The 18017-nt window shown below is 43.4% G+C and overlaps 1 protein-coding gene across 2 annotated transcripts in view; it reads left to right on the top strand.

The window, feature by feature from the left end:
* Positions 1 to 18017, top strand: part of tmem132e (transmembrane protein 132E) — a 367148-nt gene that overhangs the window by 280503 nt on the left and 68628 nt on the right. The window contains exons 1-2 of one of the 2 annotated variants that reach the window (XM_014197868.2): positions 5050 to 5697; positions 6399 to 7326. In XM_014197868.2, coding sequence (XP_014053343.1) covers positions 5619 to 5697; positions 6399 to 7326 — 1007 coding nt within the window. In that variant the 5' untranslated portion in view covers positions 5050 to 5618. Of the gene's footprint in view, positions 1 to 5049; positions 5698 to 6398; positions 7327 to 18017 lie in introns of those variants that run through there. The other variant, XM_014197869.2, reaches the window with a different exon arrangement.

The following is an 18017-nucleotide window of genomic DNA, read 5'->3' as shown; positions in this document are numbered from 1 at the left end:
TATCCATCTCATTCTAATGGAATTATGTTGCAGTTTTTTTCTATTAATGATGGCGATTAGGGATACATTAGGGTATCATTGACTCTGAGAAAGTTGATTTGGAAAATATCTTTAGAACATTAGAATATTGAGAAGCAAGCACAGACTACTAATATTTTCACGACTGCCGCCGAAGTCGGTTCCTCTCCTTGTTCGGGCGGCATTCGGCGGTCGTCGTCACCGGTCTTCTAGCCATCGCCGATCCACCTTTCATTTTCCATTTGTTTTGTCTTGTTTTCCCACACACCTGGTTTACATTTCCCTCATTACTTGTTGTGTATTTAACCCTCTGTTCCCCCCATGTCTGTGTGTGAAATTGTTTGTTGTAAAGTGCTTATGCACATTTTGACTGGTGCGCGACGGATTTTGTACCCATATTTTGTATTTCTGGATGCCGTTGGTTTTGATAATTAAACTGCTCCGGTTATTACCCAGTTCTGCTCTCCTGCGTCTGACTTCCCTGCCACCAGTTACGCACTCCTTACAAATATTTGCTTTGCTCAGTTTGACATCATCCGTTTTTATTTTACGTTGTGAAATATTTCTATGTAGTGATTGACTGAGGTCTATGAAATATGTATACCTTTTGTTTTTCAACCTTAATACTTTATAAGATCGATATTCGGCACAATGTAAAATGGCGTAAGACATTTAGGATCGATGGGAATGCTCCGATGACAGAGACATTAGTATATCGGTGAAGACGCTGCCGTTCACTTTAAACGCTCGAGTAACCTTTCCCTCCCCTGTCATTGAAGAGGCATTTATTAATTTCCCTACCTTGCTCGCCAATTAATTTATCTGCATATTTTAACCTGCGTCACTCAGCTCATAACAGCCAGTGTCTATATTTTCAATGACTTTGACAGGCTGCTTTATATCTACAACTGTTAGTGCTGAGCGACTATCCAACTTTTTTGAGGGGGTGTGGGGGGGGGGTGTATTAAACAACTAATTGACCGACGTCGGTTCTATTACCTGAATTCCAACACGCCGTTTCACTAAAGAGAAATAAAATCATTCACGAAAGAAAACAGAGAAATCAAGTCAAGAACTATTTGGGACACAATTCTTTTAAACATTTTACCCCCTTTTCCTCCCAACTTTCATGATTTCCAATTGCGATCCAATTACAATCGTGTCTCATCACTGCAACTCTCCAACAGGCTCGGTAGAGGCAAAGGTCAAGTCATGCGTCCTCCGAAACATGACCCGCCAAACCGCGCTTCTTAACACCCGCCCGCTAAACCCAGAATCCAGCTACACCAATGTGTCAGAAGAAACACCATTCAACTGACAACCAGAGTCAGCCTGCAGGGTGCCCAGCCTACCACAAGGAGTCACTAGAGTGTGATGAGCCAACTAAAACCCCCTGGCCAAACCCTCCCCTAACCCGGACGACGCTGGGCCAATTGTGCGCCACCCTATGGGATTCCCGGTCACGGCCGGTTGTGACACGGTCTGGGATCGAACCCGGGTCTGTAGTGACGCTTCAAGCACTGCATTGGAGTGCCTTAAACCGCTGTGCCACTTGGGAAGCCCCCGGGATTTGTAGTTTGTATTAAGCAAATATTCAACCTAGTTCATTGCTGAAATGTGGTAATTAAGTACAAAGATCATAATCCATTGCGCACATTTTTTCTGGCTCGGAGAGACAAAATCTGTCCAAAATAAGCCCAATGCCTTTCTATGGGTTTATTTTTTTAACTAAGCTTGTTGCCTGCCTTCCCGCCTTTGGTAAAACGACTCCCATTGGTTAGGGCATAGACATGAGCATCTCGTCATTGTATCCAGATACAATTTTACACCTGCTACTGTATGTTAGATACACACAGACTGCATAAACCGCATGAGAGAGGAATGTACTGTACACAGTACAACAACGAGAGGAACAGAGACCGTTTGTAAAAGTATACCTTATTTACTTTGAATAACTGGTAAAAAATATTTAGTTAGACTGTCACAGGCGTCGTATTGAATAGACCAAGGCGCAGCGTGGATAGTGCTCATTCTTAAATCTTTAATGAGTAACACTTACAAAATAACAAACACGACCAACAGTTCCGTCAGGTACAACAACTAAACAGAAAATAACCACCCACAAAACCCAAAGGAAAACAGGCTGCCTAAGTATGGCTTCCAATCAGAGACAACGAAAGACACCTGCCTCTGATTGGAAACCATACTCGGCCACACATGGAAAATGAAACATAGAAACAGAAAACTAGAACAAATTCCCCTAGAAACAAACCAACCCCAAAACACACAAAACAACCCCCCTGCCACACCCTGACCATACTACTATGGCAAAATGACCCTTTTCACTGGTCAGGACGTGACATAGACAGCTCTGAAGCATACTTAGGTAGGCTACCTAAATACGGTGACTAAAGACAGTACAGTATGGAGAGCACATATCGTTAGATGGCCTGGCCATCTAAACATTTTGTAGTATACACAACTGAAATATTGTATTATTTCGTAGTAATTTCCTATTTGTCTGTTGATTTCTACCCAATGTGGACCTGACAGAGACAATGGAATATTTTCAATGTTTTGGCAATTGAATGTTCACTATTTTTGGCTTTGGAATTTCCATAAGAAAATGTCCATAAAAAATTATTGTAACGTCATTATTTCATAATACATTTCATGTAAAAAACAAAACAAAAAATCTAAACCAAAATTGAATACTGTTATTATTTTTTAATAATCAAACTGAAACCCAATCGACCTCAAAAATCATTAATCGCTCAGCACTAGCCACTGTAGCCTTTTCATGGCATCAGCAAACCAGCGCTGTTACTTAAACAGAGAATAAAGTACTATAACTCCCTTGTAGTTGTACGTTTTTCTCACATCACTCATTAAGCTAGAGTATGTTTATATAGCGTGTTCCCTCTTCAGTGTCGGCCTATTTCACACAAACTGTGATTTGCCCATTTCAAAGGCGCAGGTGGCAAATTGAACCCCCACCAGAGAAAAGGAGGCAAAACAAAAATGCCAGCACCCTACTCTAACATATAACTTTCCCTGCAGCATTCGCCCTCCAATGTGTAAACAAATACCATTGGTGGCAATGGAGCTTTGATGGGAGATGAGGGGTGCTACAAAGTAGGCAGGTTTGCCAGGAAATTATGTTGCTGTGTTTGTACTGATATAACAGACATTACAACACTAATTACATATTTGCTGTGGGTTTCGTTTTCAGGATACTGTGCCGTGCTGTGTCTGTGAACTAATACCCAGACATGAGACGCCAAAAGCCTCAAAGCAAATGCCCAGTTTTTTTATGCAAATCAACTTATTTGCAACCATTGTTTGTTATGCTAACTCCTATCTAACTAATGCAGCAGACTGTCTGAGTTGTGGCCATTGAGCAAGTGATTAGCATAAAGTAGCAAGATCAAACGGATCCAGCTTTATGTCATTCTAGCCCTCTGCAAATTATTAAAGTTTCACTGATGTCTACATTTCATCACTTTTTGTCAATAAATAAACCCTCTGAAATTATAAATTGACTTGATGCATCCTAACAAGTTGGAGGATAAGAGAAGGTTATTTCTGCATTATATTATGTAATATTATCTTTTTTATCTTACATGGGGGAAATGTAATCTTGAGGGAGAAATGGTTTGCAACTTAACAGTACACACTAAGCTGAATGAAATGGCCCCAACCTTAACAACCAATAGTGGGCAAAATGTTTCATTAATCCCCATCAGGGCAAATGTTCTGATAGATGGAAAGAGCCCTGAGGTGATGCTAGCTAGTCCTACCCATTCATTTCCCCCCACCCAACAGATGTGTGTCATGTTAACAGAGCGTGCAACAGGAAGAGAAGCCACTAAATTTGGCCCTTAGGTCTAATAGGAAGCCAAATGGTAATGGGGGAGGGGGAAACTATCAGATTTCCATTTGTAAGCCCCATCTGCTCCCCCATCCCCACCGCACTTTGATACAGCAGCAACGAAAAGGAAGAGCACCCCAGGTGAAGAGGGGAAGTACCCCAGTGCATCGTGGGCCGTAAATCATGCCCTCTCAATCAGACCGTAGTGTGCCTCGGGGCTGGAGTACACAGTAGGAGGGAGGGAGGGACGGGGAACTATACAAGAGCAATCGGTTGTGTGCATTACGCGTGTTTAGAAAGGGATGAAGAGACACTCAAGCAGCTAATGTGGTCTCGTAATGGAACAGCGTTGCTCTGCTCTGCAGAGATGAGAGTATCATGTCAGTCCCCTAAAGAGGTACTTCATTGCCTGGCCCTCAGACGGTCAGAGTCGGACCACACAGTGTGGGAGTGCACCATTTGTTTGACTAGAGCTGGGCGATATGGACAAAAATCCATATCGTGATAAATGGAACCCTATTTTCCCGATAACGCTAAATCAGCTATAAATTACATGAAATCATTTTTGAAGGAGGCTCAGACAACTCGGAGAAATGCACTTAAGTTCCTCAAGCAGATATGCAAAATCATCCGTAGTCCTTTGGGAAATCTGATACATGACTGAAAATAACTGATAAAAACAGTGCTCAAGAACATCTACTTCATTGCGTGATGAGAATTATTCCGTTTATCTTCTTGATGTGGAAATAAGTGAAACGGTTCGTGGTGGAATGAACAACAGGCCCCTTCATCTTTTTTTTCGGCCTCCTGTTGAGCGTGATGCCAAGTGTAGGCCTGGCCCACACATACATCCAAGAATTTGCTTCTCTTTTATTGTAGGAATTCAAGCCACTTGTGATTTAGGGGGAAAAGTAGTCGAAATCCCCTAACCCTCCCCCTCCCCCATGTACCCTCATTCTCTTTCTCGGGGGCCCGTGGCAGAAGAAGAGAGAAGGAGAGTGAGGAGTAGAGGGAGAGCTAATTCGTCAATGATCTTTAGCTAATCCCCCCCCCCCTCTCCTGCTCACTCTCTTTGCCTGAAGGCATTCAAGTAATACATTCCTCCCCCATTCCCACCTCACCCCTCCCCTCCAACACATACAGACACTCACTCACTCACTCACTGACTCACACACAAACAGAAGAGCCTGCCTGAACACGTCCTGTGGGAGAGGATGAATCGAGCTGGAGATTTTTTTTTTCTGTGAGTGTGTGGTTCAAGAGTCCTTTGAGGCCTGTGTGTCTTAGCTCTGGCTGGGAGCTAAAATGGTGATTATAGACTGAGGCTAGGTGTGGCGAGACGGGGCGGTGTCAAGGCTTTGTCTACAGCATTAGACCCAGCAAGCGAGGAGGGGTTTGGTCTATAAGGGACTGCTGCCAGAGTGAAGCTGCATGTGGACTGGATTCAAAGAGCTTCTGTGTCTTTGCTGTGGACCACGATTGCACCAAAGGGAATAGAAGCAGAGGTTCAAGAACCTCTGTAGGTCCCCCACAGGCATGTGCTGCAGTGCAAGCAATTGAGCCACTGAGAAATCTGTTCCAGTACAGTGAATATCTGTGGAGATATTTTTTTTACTGATGCTTGAGGATCGGTTAATTGTGTGACTGCAAAATCTCTACTGATGATTGGATATACACTTTTCAAAGGCTATTCAAGGAAATATACTTTCAATGCCAGACCATTTGGAACATGGGACTTTTAATCTCTGATTTGGTCTGTCTGGAAAGGCTTTGGCACTTTTATGCCCTATTCTTGGTACTTCTGATAAGTATGTCACATCAATACTGTTTCTTTATGACTGTGTCCTATGCCTGAGCAGATTGTATGTTATAGCTTGAGGGTATATGTTTTAAGTTGTCCTTTTCTCAGAGTTTGTGATTATATAAAACGTTTTTGTTTGTTCCCACTTTATTTTGTTCCTACTTTATTTTGTCCTAAATTATCTCCCTATTTAGCTTTTACATTTTGTCCTCGTCAAATGTCTTGTTGTTTTAAAAACTTATCCGTTTTGTCCAATCGTTAGCTTCTCAGTCAATTTTAAGACTGACTACTGGTGTGTAATTGAACTAGAGGAACAATTGATTGAGCATGTTGTGTTGAGCTGAATCTTGTGAACAGCATGAATGATACAGATCAGTGGCTGGGCAGCTTATTAACGTGTACAACCCATTTCATTGGACACAATGACCCAACCTGCCTGCAAGCCACTTGACACATACTGTCCCTTTATCAGATGATTAGTGTTCATTGACTGTTCACATTTCATCCTTCTCTGACTGGGTGAGATGGTAAAGTCTGTCTGTCTGTCTGTCTGTCTGTCTGTCTGTCTGTCTGTCTGTCTGTCTGTCTGTCTGTCTGTCTGTCGCAGTTAAATGTAAAGAGCAGGTGAAAATTGCAAAGAAAGAAATGACATGTTGCATTGTAAAGATTCTAACCTTGTCCTCTCTCTTTCTCTTTCTCTCTGATCAGCATTTGCAGGGAAAGTATCCCCGACCAGCTCAGATGCTCTCCTCAGCTCTTCAGCAGTCACGTCCACCCCCACCCCTCCTGATGTCTACCTTCCCTCCAACTTTAAGCTCTCCAACGCCCAGCTGGCCTTCTTCCTGCGAGAGACCAGGTCCTCGGGCCAGAGCACCAACGGACATCCTCTCCAGCGTTCCGAGAGCTTTGTGGTCTTTCAGACCAAGGAGCTTCCCGCTGTCAACATCACCTTTGGCCCGTTCGCCCAGGACCAGAGCCTGTCCAAGGACCTCCTTCAGCCCTTCAGCCCCCTGGACATCCCCGGGCGGCTGACAGTCAACTGGAAGGTCCGGGCCTTTATCGTCCAGTCAAGGGTGTTTTCCAGCAACCCTGTGGTCCAGGTGCTCTTCTACATAGCAGGACGCGACTGGGATGATTTCAAGGTCCAGGACAAGCTGCCCTGCGTGAGGCTCCACGCCTTCCGTGACGTACGCGAGATCAAGACGTCGTGCCGCCTATGGGGGAACCTGGCCCAGTGCTTGGCCCAGCTGGAGTTGCCCCCCACCTGGTTCAATACCAATGTGGCCCCCCTGGGCCGAAGGAAAGGCTCCAGCGACAGCTTGGGCCTGGAGCTGAGTGTGGAGACCCTACAGACCGAGCTCTACTACACCCTCCACGACCCGGACAGCGGAGGGGAGTGCGGCGAGAGCTCGGGTCGCAGAGGAGGATCACGGGGTGAGCCGCCCTCTCAGCAACCCCTCCTCCGCATCGGTAGCATCAGCCTGTACCAGTCCAGCCAGGAGCAGTTGGTGGTGGACAAGCAGCTGGATAAGAACATGTTCCTGAGGTTGCCGGAGAAGCCGCTGAAGCCAGGAGAGACCCTCAACATCTTCCTCTACCTGGTGCCCAACTCCACCGTGGAGCAGTTCACCCTCAAGTAAGTGGGTATTTCAATACATTTTCTTCTCAATTCATCTTTCCTGGATTCTTCGCATCATCTCTCCTAGGTCAGAGGGTAGGGACCGTGGACCTTCTCCTCCAATACAGCTAAGGAGGCAAGGAATCGCAGAGTGTGTGCTTTCATACGGAAATATGGTCAATGTGTTACTTACTGCCTTACATAAGCACTGTCCAAGCATTACTGACATAGTTGTTTATTGTCTTCTCCAGGGTTAACCCTAACCCTTTATCCAGGGTTAACCCTAAGCCTTTATCCAGGGTTAACCCTAACCCTCCTCCAGGGTTAACTCTAACCCTAACCCTTGTCCAGGGAGTTCACTCTTACCAATTATATGCATTAGATTATTTTCTTAATACTAAGTAGAATTTATAATCACAGATTTCTTCCCTCCCATTAGATCACTTTTACTGAGTCTGGAAAAGTGTCTTGTGGCAATTACCAAGGTATGGAGTAATGTGAAAAAAATATTTAAATAAATAAGTCAACTTGAGTCATCTCAGTCCTTTGAAGTGGTGCCTATATGTATTGAACAGAAACGTTTCCTTACATAAGTGCTGGAGCTTACGCAAGTAAAAGCCAATTGGGAGATGTTCTCTAGAATCATGAACGTCAAGCCATTTTGAAGTTTCTGTTTTTCAACATTCTGCAGGGGAAAAAATACACTTCTGGTTTGTATACCATCTCTTTATTGAACACACGCCTAGATGTTGATAACTGGAGGACTCAATTTCCCCTGTAACAGAGAGGCCTAGCTACTTCATTCCCTAGCGCTATAGATTCAACCGGCACAGTGAAGAAATGAAAGGACTATATCATGTCAAATCTTTTTGAATCTCTCATATAAGACTCGGCTCCAAGAGCATGAGACAAAGAGCGTTCAGCAGCCCCTCGACAGAGCAGGCATAATGGGTATTAATTGACATCTGTTCAAATTAAATTCCTCATGAGCTGACCCACTTCTTGTTGAATTAGAGCTTAGGGGATACGAGGCATTTCTCCTCTCCCTCGCCCCTGTGTTTCCCACTGTTCTTCCTCTCCGTCAACATAATGGGAGGGTTAGAGTTCTCCGACGAAAGAAAATGATTATTTAAATCCATTAAAGCCTCGGGAAAATGAGCTTTCTTTTTCTACTCGCCTGAAGATGAGAAGAAATAGAGGGGGAGGGGCCCGATATTAAGCGAAAGCTGAGGCATGACGGCGAAACGCTTCGTAAACACGGCGCCCCCTAATCAAAATGGAAACTCTCAGACTTCAATTTAGGAATTCACTGTGAATTAATTAGACTTCAATAACTCATTAAGGCGAACAGGAACAGGCAGTGCTATGATTTATGCAGGCAGGGATAGTGTATTAGAGTTATCTCCCCAGTTCAACATGAAAGACTCCTACTACATAACCAACCCAAGGTGTGTGTGGGGACAAGCATGAGACATGTGTGTATGTGCGTACTTGCATACGTATGTGCTGGATGTGTTTCGGTGTATGTGTATAAAGGTATAAATTGTGGGCTGTCTTATGGAACTTATCCACACAAGTCTTTTCACAAGGTAAAGGCTTTCCAGACTCCAAGGAGGACAGCCCCAAGCATTTGTCTTCGCATCATCACAGCGGTGTCTGCACCTAAGGAGACCCTCCCTCCCAAAATATATCTTGTTCCAAGCTGTGTCCTGCCCAATCCCTCACCCTAACACAAGGCCTGTGATGATACCAGTATCGCAATACCTTTTCCATGGCTAAAGTGAAAACAGAAAGCAGACCGAACTCTTAGTTCCTTTAAAAACCTGTTAAATATTTTGTGCTATAGCTTAGAAAATAGATACATTTGACTCTGGATGACAACATAATGATGTTTGTTCCAACCTTCGGTTGTTTTCCTAAAGAAGTCATCCCAGCCCTACCTAACACTGTTGTCATATATAGATCAAGCATCTACTTTTAACTTCACCTCATTGGTGTCCATCCCATTCATAACATTTTCTAATGAATCCATTTTAGTGCCACTTTAGTGATGAAAATGCCAAATGTATTTTTTTTCACTGGTTTTCCATCCAGTTATATTGTATATGTTTCTGTACATAGTTAAAACATGGAGAAACAAAATGGATGACCAGATTCTCTGATGTTTCAAAGGTTTTAATAATATTGAATGATACCTTGTCTATTTCAGCCTTCATCACGTTGTGTGCAATGTGCATCCTCTAAACTGATTTTTAACCATTACTGTCTTGGACATGACTTTCCCTTGCAAACTAGGTTGCCTTAGAAACATAACATTCAAATGTCAGCTCTCAATTCATCTTTGACCCTCCACTAACATTTCTGTGATTATCTAAGAATTATACAGTGTTGCATATACAGGATAGTGACAGTGTTGCATTTCTGTCTCTCTGTGGAAAAGAGAAAAATACAACTCCAGGTAAAGTAGGTGATAAGAGGGGAACATTCGAGGGAGAGAGACCCTGGGACAGTTGACTCAATTGGGTGTGAATTAAACAGTGCTGGAAGTCAACTGTTGAGGCATCTCCACCAAAAGAAGATGATTAAAGATGTAATAAAGAAGGTCTTTAAATATGAATTGAACTCAGCAGAAGTCTACCTCCTTTAACCCTCCCTCCCTATCTGCCTCCATCCATCCCCTTTTCATTTCTTATGGCTTTGAAGGTCTGTCATGTTATTGCAGTGGATCACATTCGAGGTGGTGGGGCTTTGTGACTCTTGGAAATTCCCTGTCCGCCCCCTTCCCCCACAGTTCCCATTGTAACACGTGTGTGTGTTGGTGGGGGGGGGGTAGCTATGCCTTTAATGTTCCATTACTATGGAAATAATAAGAATGCAGTGCATGGCAGTATGTGGTCCTCTGCAGCTCAGTTGGTAACGCATGGCGATTGCTACGCCAGGATAGTGGGTTTGATTCCGGGGACCACCCATTCTTAAAATGTATGCACACATGACTGTAAGTCGCATTGGATAAAAGCGTCTGCTAAATGGCATATATTATTATATATTATTAATCATACCCAGCACGTCTTTGTGATGCTTGTCATCACCCAGAAAAGCTATAATTACATGCATAGTTTGCAGCATGAGTTTGTTCTGTGTTTTTGTTGAGATTGAGAAGTCCACCTCTATCTGTAGTGGTGAATAAACAGAGGTGAGAATGACGTCTACATTTGTGGGGCTACATTTATGACGCATTGGAATTATTATCATGTACGTATGTTAAGATACAGTTTATTCGATGACGCCATAATATTTCAATGAACTGTAAGTAAAACGCTGCCTTATACAGTACGTACATATTGGCCTCACGTACACCGTATAAATCGGAGTGCCTTGGGAACAAATGAGAGCCTATGTGACCCATATTCTTATGCCTATGCCCTCTGGTGTTTTTGTTGCTGCTATCGAGGAACATGGCAACTTCCTGACCCGGGGTTCTGTTTCCTGCTGTCCAGTGGCTCTGCCATGTCTCCCCGTTCAGGGCCCTTTCATCTTGTTCCCATGTCTGTGATGGGAAATGTCAAACCCGCTCGGTACGGAGTGAGCACGGCACTGATCGGATGACTCAGGAAGAGTGTTGTCCTGCCACGGGTGGCTTGTCAGCCCACATCGGACAACATCGAGCCCCGGTCCTTATCAGCGGTCATCTCTGATAAGGGCCAGGATAGAAGTGTTCTCCTGTAGCCTCCCAAATCCTCTCTGCCTCTACTCTGACTTGGTTTTATTGACGGTTTCTAGACTTTCTGGATAACTATCCTTCGTCCTATCCCCTCACTTTTTTATTCTTGATCTGCCTGTGTCATTGAGAGAGCTACCTGTAAAGTAGCCACACTACCACTACTACTACCTCACTCGCACACACACATGCTGTGAGTGAGTTATTTACAGTCTGGAGAAAAAAGTGTCAAAGACATTTACCATTGCACAATGCCAGATGATATCCAATTCATATTGGACACACAAACCTAACAAACAAGATATACAGTATGGGACAAATGTTAAATGAAATGTCCTCCGCTTTGAACTTTTTTTCATTGGTGTGCAGGACAGAAGCAAGTAACTGTTCGCCTACTACCGCTTTTTATTCACATCAACCTGAGAGTAGACTAAGGTTTTAAGCCTGAGGCAGTTTCTTACTTATTTTTAGGATTTAGTAGTAGACGATCATGTCTTCTCCTTGGAGAGAAGCATTTTATTCCCTGTTTTGAGTTTTCATACCTCAATCAGACCGACCACTCTCCTTTCTAGTTTTCACTGAGTTGCAGAATTTGTTATATTTTCTCTATGACTTAACTTCTCTAGGGTAGGGGGCAGTATTTTGACGTCCGGATAAAAGGCGTGCCCGTAGTAAACTGCCTGCTACTCAGGCTCAGAAGGTAGGATATGCATATTAGTAGTGGATTTGGATAGAAAACACTCTGAAGGTTCTAAAACTGTTTGAATGATGTCTGTGAGTATAACATAACTCATATGACAGGCAAAAACCTGAGAAAAATCCAACCAGGAAGTGTGGAAATCTGAGGTTTGTAGTTTTTCAAGTGATTGCCTATACAGTATACAGTGACATAGGGTTCATTTTGCACTTCCTAAGGCTTCCACTAGATGTCAACAGTCATTAGAACCTTGTTTCATGCTTCTACTGTTACTGGGGAGAGAATAAGAGCTGACTCAACAAGTGGACTGCCTGAGGCAAATGAGTTGTTTTCAATCCTTAGGGTCTTTTTATTATAAATATTCGATAATATTCCAACTGGACAATAGCGTATTCATTACAGAGGAAAAAGAAGGCGCAGGCGCACCGTTCCTTCTTTTTCTTCTGTAATGAATATGCTATTGTCCGGTGGAATATTGTTGAATATTTATAATAAAAATACCCTAAGGTTTGATTGTAAACATCGTTTGACATGTTTCTACGAACGGTAATGGAACTATTTGACTTTTCGCTTTTCGTCTAGAGTTTTGCGCTCACGCATTGTGCCTTTGGAATAGTGATCTGAACGCGCGAACAAAACGGAGGTATTTGGACATAAATATGGAGTTCATCGAACAAAACAAACATTTCTTGTGGGAGTCCTGGGAGTGCATTCTGACGAAGATCAGCAAAGGTAAGTGAAGATTTATAATACTATTTCTGAGTTTTGTTGACTCCAGAACTTGGAAGGTAACTGTATAGCTTGCTTTGATGGCTGAGCTCTGTACTCAGAATATTGAACAATGTGCTTTTGCCGTAAAGCTGTTTTGAAATCTGACACAGCGGTTGCATTAAGGAGAAGTGTATCTATAATTCTTTCAATAACTGTTGTAAAGTTTATCAACGTTTATGATGAGTATTTTTGTAAATTGATGTGCTCATTCACCGGGGTTTTGGAGGCAAAACATTTTCTGAACATCACGCGCCAATGTAAAATGGGGGTTTTGGATATAAATATGAACTTTATCGAACAAAACATACATGTATTGTGTAACATTGAGTCCTGGGAGTGCCATCTGATGAAGATCGTCAAAGGTTAGTGATTAGTTTTAGCTGTATTTCTGTTTTTTGTGACGCCTCTCCTTGCTTGGAAAATGGCTGTGTGTGTTTTTTTTTGTCTCAGCGCTTCGGACAATGTGGTTGGATTAACGAGAAGTGTATCTTTAAAATGGGATATAATAGTTGTATGTTTGAGAAATTTGAATTATGAGATTTTTGTTGTTTTGTATTTGCCGAAATAAGGCAATATAGGCTGAATTTCAAATCGACCCTTAGCCCCTACTCCCTTGAGTTTATTGCAGATCTTAAAGGATTGGATAAGTTTAAGTAGTTTGGTTATTGCTTCACCTTGCCTTCTGATAGGCTGTGTAGACTCTTTACCAAATTGTTTAAATCTAACTGTTCCAATCTAGTTCAAAGGAATGCCTAGGGATTAGGGGCTGGTGATCAGCCCCACCATACCATATCACCATACTTAATCCAAGATGGCGTAGCAGTGGGGATGTCTGTTTTGATTGTCTTGTCCCGTCCCTTGTATATACGTATATATTATTTTTTAAATCTCATTTTCCATCTACGGACTAAACATGCTCTCCTGCAACCCGCCCCACTCAATGTGGTATGGATCTTCTATTTTTACACTTTTGAACCGGAACCCCCTTCTGAAGCTAGCCAGCTAACTTGCTACTAGCTAGAAGTCAGTTAGCCACTGCTAGCGGTCATCACCGTTAACGCGGACTGCCAGCCTCAGCCCGGGAAACTCTTGCCAACCTCCACAGCGCGATATCTACCCAGAGCATATCGGACTGCTTTTCTTTTCCACATCTCCGGATTCCTACCGCAAGCTCTGAACTACTCTTGGTCATCGCAGCTAGCTAGCTGCTATCCGAGTGGCTACTCCTGTCTAACGTTTCTGTCCTGAAACAAGCACCAGTTAGCCTGGAGCTAGCCTTGAACTAGGCCCATCTCCCGGCTAGCTGAAGAGATTCCATCAAGCAATCCCTGGGCTTAGTCCCGTGTGTCCCGTGTGGCTCAGTTGGTAGAGCATGGTCTTTTCTACGCCAGGGTTGTGGGTTCGATTCCCACGGGGGACCAGTACAGAGAAAAAAATGTATGCATTCACTACTGTAAGTCGCTCTGGACCCCTCATCACCACCCCTCATCACTATCAAACACTCCCTAAAACACTTCAGCGAGCAGGCCTTTCTAATCGACCTGGCCCGGGTATCCTGGAAGGATATTGGCCTCATCCCGTCAGTAGAGGATGCCTGGTTGCTCTTCAAAACTGCTTTCTCTCCATCTTAAATAAGCATGCCCCGTTCAAAAATGAAGAACAGATGTAGCCCTTGGTTCACCCCAGAGTTGACTGCCCTTGACCAGCACAAAAACATCCTGTGGCATTCTGCATTCAAATCAGCTGAGCTAGACAATCTGGACCCTCTCTTTCTAAAATGATCTGCCGAAATTGTTGCAACCCCTATTATTAGCCTATTCAACCTCTCTTTCATAACATCTGAGATCCCCAAAGATTGGAAAGCTGCCGTGGTCATCACCCTCTTCAAAGGGGGAGATACTCTAGACCCAAACTGTTATAGATCCAAACTGTTATAGATCCATCCTGCCTTGCCTTTCTAAAATCTTTGAAAGCCAAGTTAATAAACAGATCACCGACCATTTCGAATCCCACCGGACTTTCTCCACTATGCAATCCGGTTTCCGAGCTGGTCATGGGTGCACCTCAGCCACGCTCAAGGTCCTAAACGATATCATAACCGCCATCGATAAAAGACAGTACTGTGCAGCTGTTTTCATCGACCTAGCCAAGGCTTTCGACTCTGTCAATCACCGCATTCTTATCGGCAGAGTCAATAGCCTTGGCTTCTCAAATGACTGCCTCGCCTAGTTCACCAACTACTTCTCAGATAGAGTTCAGTGTGTCAAATCGGAGGGCCTGTTGTCCGGACCTCTGGCAGTCTCTATGGGGCTACCACAGGGTACAATTCTTGGGCCGACTCTTTTCTCTGTATATATCAATGATGTCACTCTTGCTGCTGGTGATTCTCTGATCCAGACGACAGACGACACCATTCTGTATACATCTGGCCCTTCTTTGGACTGTGTGCTAAACAAACTTCCAAACAAGCTTCAACGCCATACAACACTCCTTCCGTGGCCTCCAACTGCTTTTAAATGCTAGTAAAACTAAGTGCATGCTCTTCATCCGATTGCTGCTCGCACCCTCCCGCCCGACCAGCATCACTACTCTGGACGGTTCTGACCTAGAATATGTGGACAACTACAAATACCTAGGTGTCTGGTTAGACTGTAAACTCTCCTTCCAGACTCATATTAAGCATCTCCAATCCAAAATTAAATCTAGAATTGGCTTCCTATTTCACAACAAAGCCTCCTTCACTCATGCCTCCAAACATACCCTCGTAAAACTGACTATCCTACCGATCCTTGACTTTGGCGATGTCGTTTACAAAATAGCCCCCAACACTCTACTGAGCAAACTGGATGTAGTCTATCAAGTGCCATCCGTTTTATCACCAAGGCCCCATATACTACCCACCACTGCGACCTGTATGCTCTTGTTGGCTGGCCCTCACTACATATCCGTCGCCAAACCCACTTTGCTAGGTAAAGCCCCGCCTTATCTCAGCTCACTGGTCACCATAGCCACACCCACCCGTGGCACGCATTCCAGCAGGTATATTGCACTGGTCATCCCCAAAGCCAACACTTCCTTTGGCTGCCTTTCCTTCCAGTTCTCTGCTGCCAATGACTGGAACGAATTGCAAAAATCTCTGAAGCTGGAGTCTTATATCTCCCTCCCTAACTTTAAGCATCAGCTGTCAGAGCAGCTTACCAATCACTCTACCTGTACACAGCCCATCTGTAAATAGCACACCCAACTACCTCATCCCCATATTATTACTTACCCTCTTGCTATTTTGCACCTCAGTATCTCTACTTGCACATTTATCATCTGCACATCCATCACTCCAATATTAATGCTAAATTGTAATTATTTTCGCCTCTAGGGCCTATTTATTGCCTACCTCCCTACTCTTCTACATTTGCACACACTGTACATAGAATTTTCAATTTTTCTTAATTTTCTGTTATTGACTGTACATTTGTTTATGTTTAACTCTGTGTTGTTGTTTTTGTCGCACTGCTTTGCTTTATCATGGCCAGGTCGCAGCTGTAAATGAGAACTCGTTCTCAACTAGCCTACCTGGTTAAATAAAGGTGAAATAAATAAATAAATAAAAAATATAGGTTATTGCCATGCTCTGGTAATTGAGGGAATGATATCACAGTTTAGATTAAGTGTGTATGGTGTGTGCTATGTGATTATGTTATGTGGAGTGTGTGTGTGTGTGTGTGTGTGTGTGTGTGCCCGTATGATCATGAAGGAGCAAGTGTGAGAGCATGTGCATATGTAGGTGCCAGCAAGTACTGTATGTGTATGTGATAACCAGATAACCAAAGACCATCTTTTAAAAGGGCTTTTCTTAATGGAACCATAAAGGAAAATCAACCGTCACTCCTGACTGATGATATCATGGGTATCTTAAGCACAGACAGAACAATGCAATATACTAAGCTAGTCTATTCGCTCTGAACAGACATACGTCTATCCCTCTGAGGGGTTTTGCATTACAGAAAATTTGTCTTACAGTATTATTCAGTCAATGTCAATTTCTGTCCCTTTCTATTAGATCTGTTTGTCTGAACTGATCCAATGCTGACGCTCACACGGCAGACTCCAGTCACTTATATGTTTTTGTTTTGTTCCACGGTCACATTGCACTTGTGTATGGTGACTTCTGGATAATGTGTTGTGTAGTGAAAATCAAGTTTCTTCATTTGACGTTTAAAATAGAAACTTAAATGAATATGATTCTATGACACTAACTTATTAGATCTGTTCTATTAGATCTGCAGCAGCGAGTTTCCCCTGGTTATCCCAGGCCCTTCAGGGGTTTAGACAAGGCAAAGATGAGAGCTGCATTTTACTCTGCAGGTTCCCTCTATTTACCTGTCCTCCCTTTCATTTTGTCACAAAACAGCAGAAATTGATCTGGCTTTTTTTGACAACTCACATTTTACAGGCAAAGGCTCCCAAGGAAGGTGTCTTCCTGTAATAATGTTCACGACGCTGCCCCGGGGAGTGATTTGGATAGCTGAGATGCTTTTAAAGGGAGTCTTGGAGAAGGTGGAGTTTTTCCCACCACTATCTTTGATTGTAATGATGTATCAACTCTGGAGGGGTCTCTTTGACATGGGCAAGAACTAAGTTATTCCAAGTCATTGAGGGGAGGTAGTACAACTTTTTTTGAAACGTGTATATTATTCCTCTCTTCGACATTTAGGGCCAGTTTCCTTGGACTCAGAATAAGCCTAGTCCTGGACTAAAAACATATGCTCAATGGAAAATCTCCCCCCAAAATTGGGGGGCCAGGACTAGACTTAATCAGGGTCTGGGAAACTGGCCCCTTAATGTCAGCTATGTTGATAAGTTTGGCCAATATAACCCACCCCAGTGTCCCCATGACTTGCCAATGTCTTTTCTCTTGGGAATTCACTGTTCACACCTCACAGAAAGTCACCCGTTTGTGTTGATGTAAACACTAGCATCAGATCATATGGGCAGGGGGAGTGCGTATTGCGTCGGTGTTAGTGCTGTTGGTGCTAAAGCTGGCCAGAGGACTACACTCAGGCTACTGCTGTGCTGTGACATGCTGTTCTGTGCAAAGTAGAAAAACAGGCTGTGTTTCCACACCATTATGAGCCATGAAGGGAAAAGAATACATTAATAAATGATCTAACACCCGGAAATGGTAATGGCGGGCCATCATAGAAACGGGGCCACTCAAAAGGGAAAGAAACACAGACAAGGGTATTGTGGGCAGGTACGTATTTATAACAGATGGCTGAGGGGAGTGTTTTCAGGAAAGTTAATGATTATACATTTATGAGTTGTATTTTTCACCTTGTTGCGGGGGCATAATCTGCAGCATATGCCCGGTTGCTAAAATCTGTCACATGTTTTTGGATCGGTTTAAATTCCGACTCTCTTATGGTGTTGTGGCTTTTGCTAGAATGCTTTTTTCTATCACTGTGTGAGCGGTCCACTTCCTTGGGTGGTGAAACTGCAGACATTGAATGAACAGTCGTGTTCATA

The sequence above is a fragment of the Salmo salar genome, chromosome ssa04 (assembly GCF_905237065.1).
Source record: "Salmo salar chromosome ssa04, Ssal_v3.1, whole genome shotgun sequence".
In the NCBI taxonomy this organism is placed as follows: domain Eukaryota; kingdom Metazoa; phylum Chordata; class Actinopteri; order Salmoniformes; family Salmonidae; genus Salmo; species Salmo salar.
The sequence above is the reverse complement of the archived record's forward strand: the minus strand, read 5'-3'. Positions and strand labels throughout refer to the sequence as shown.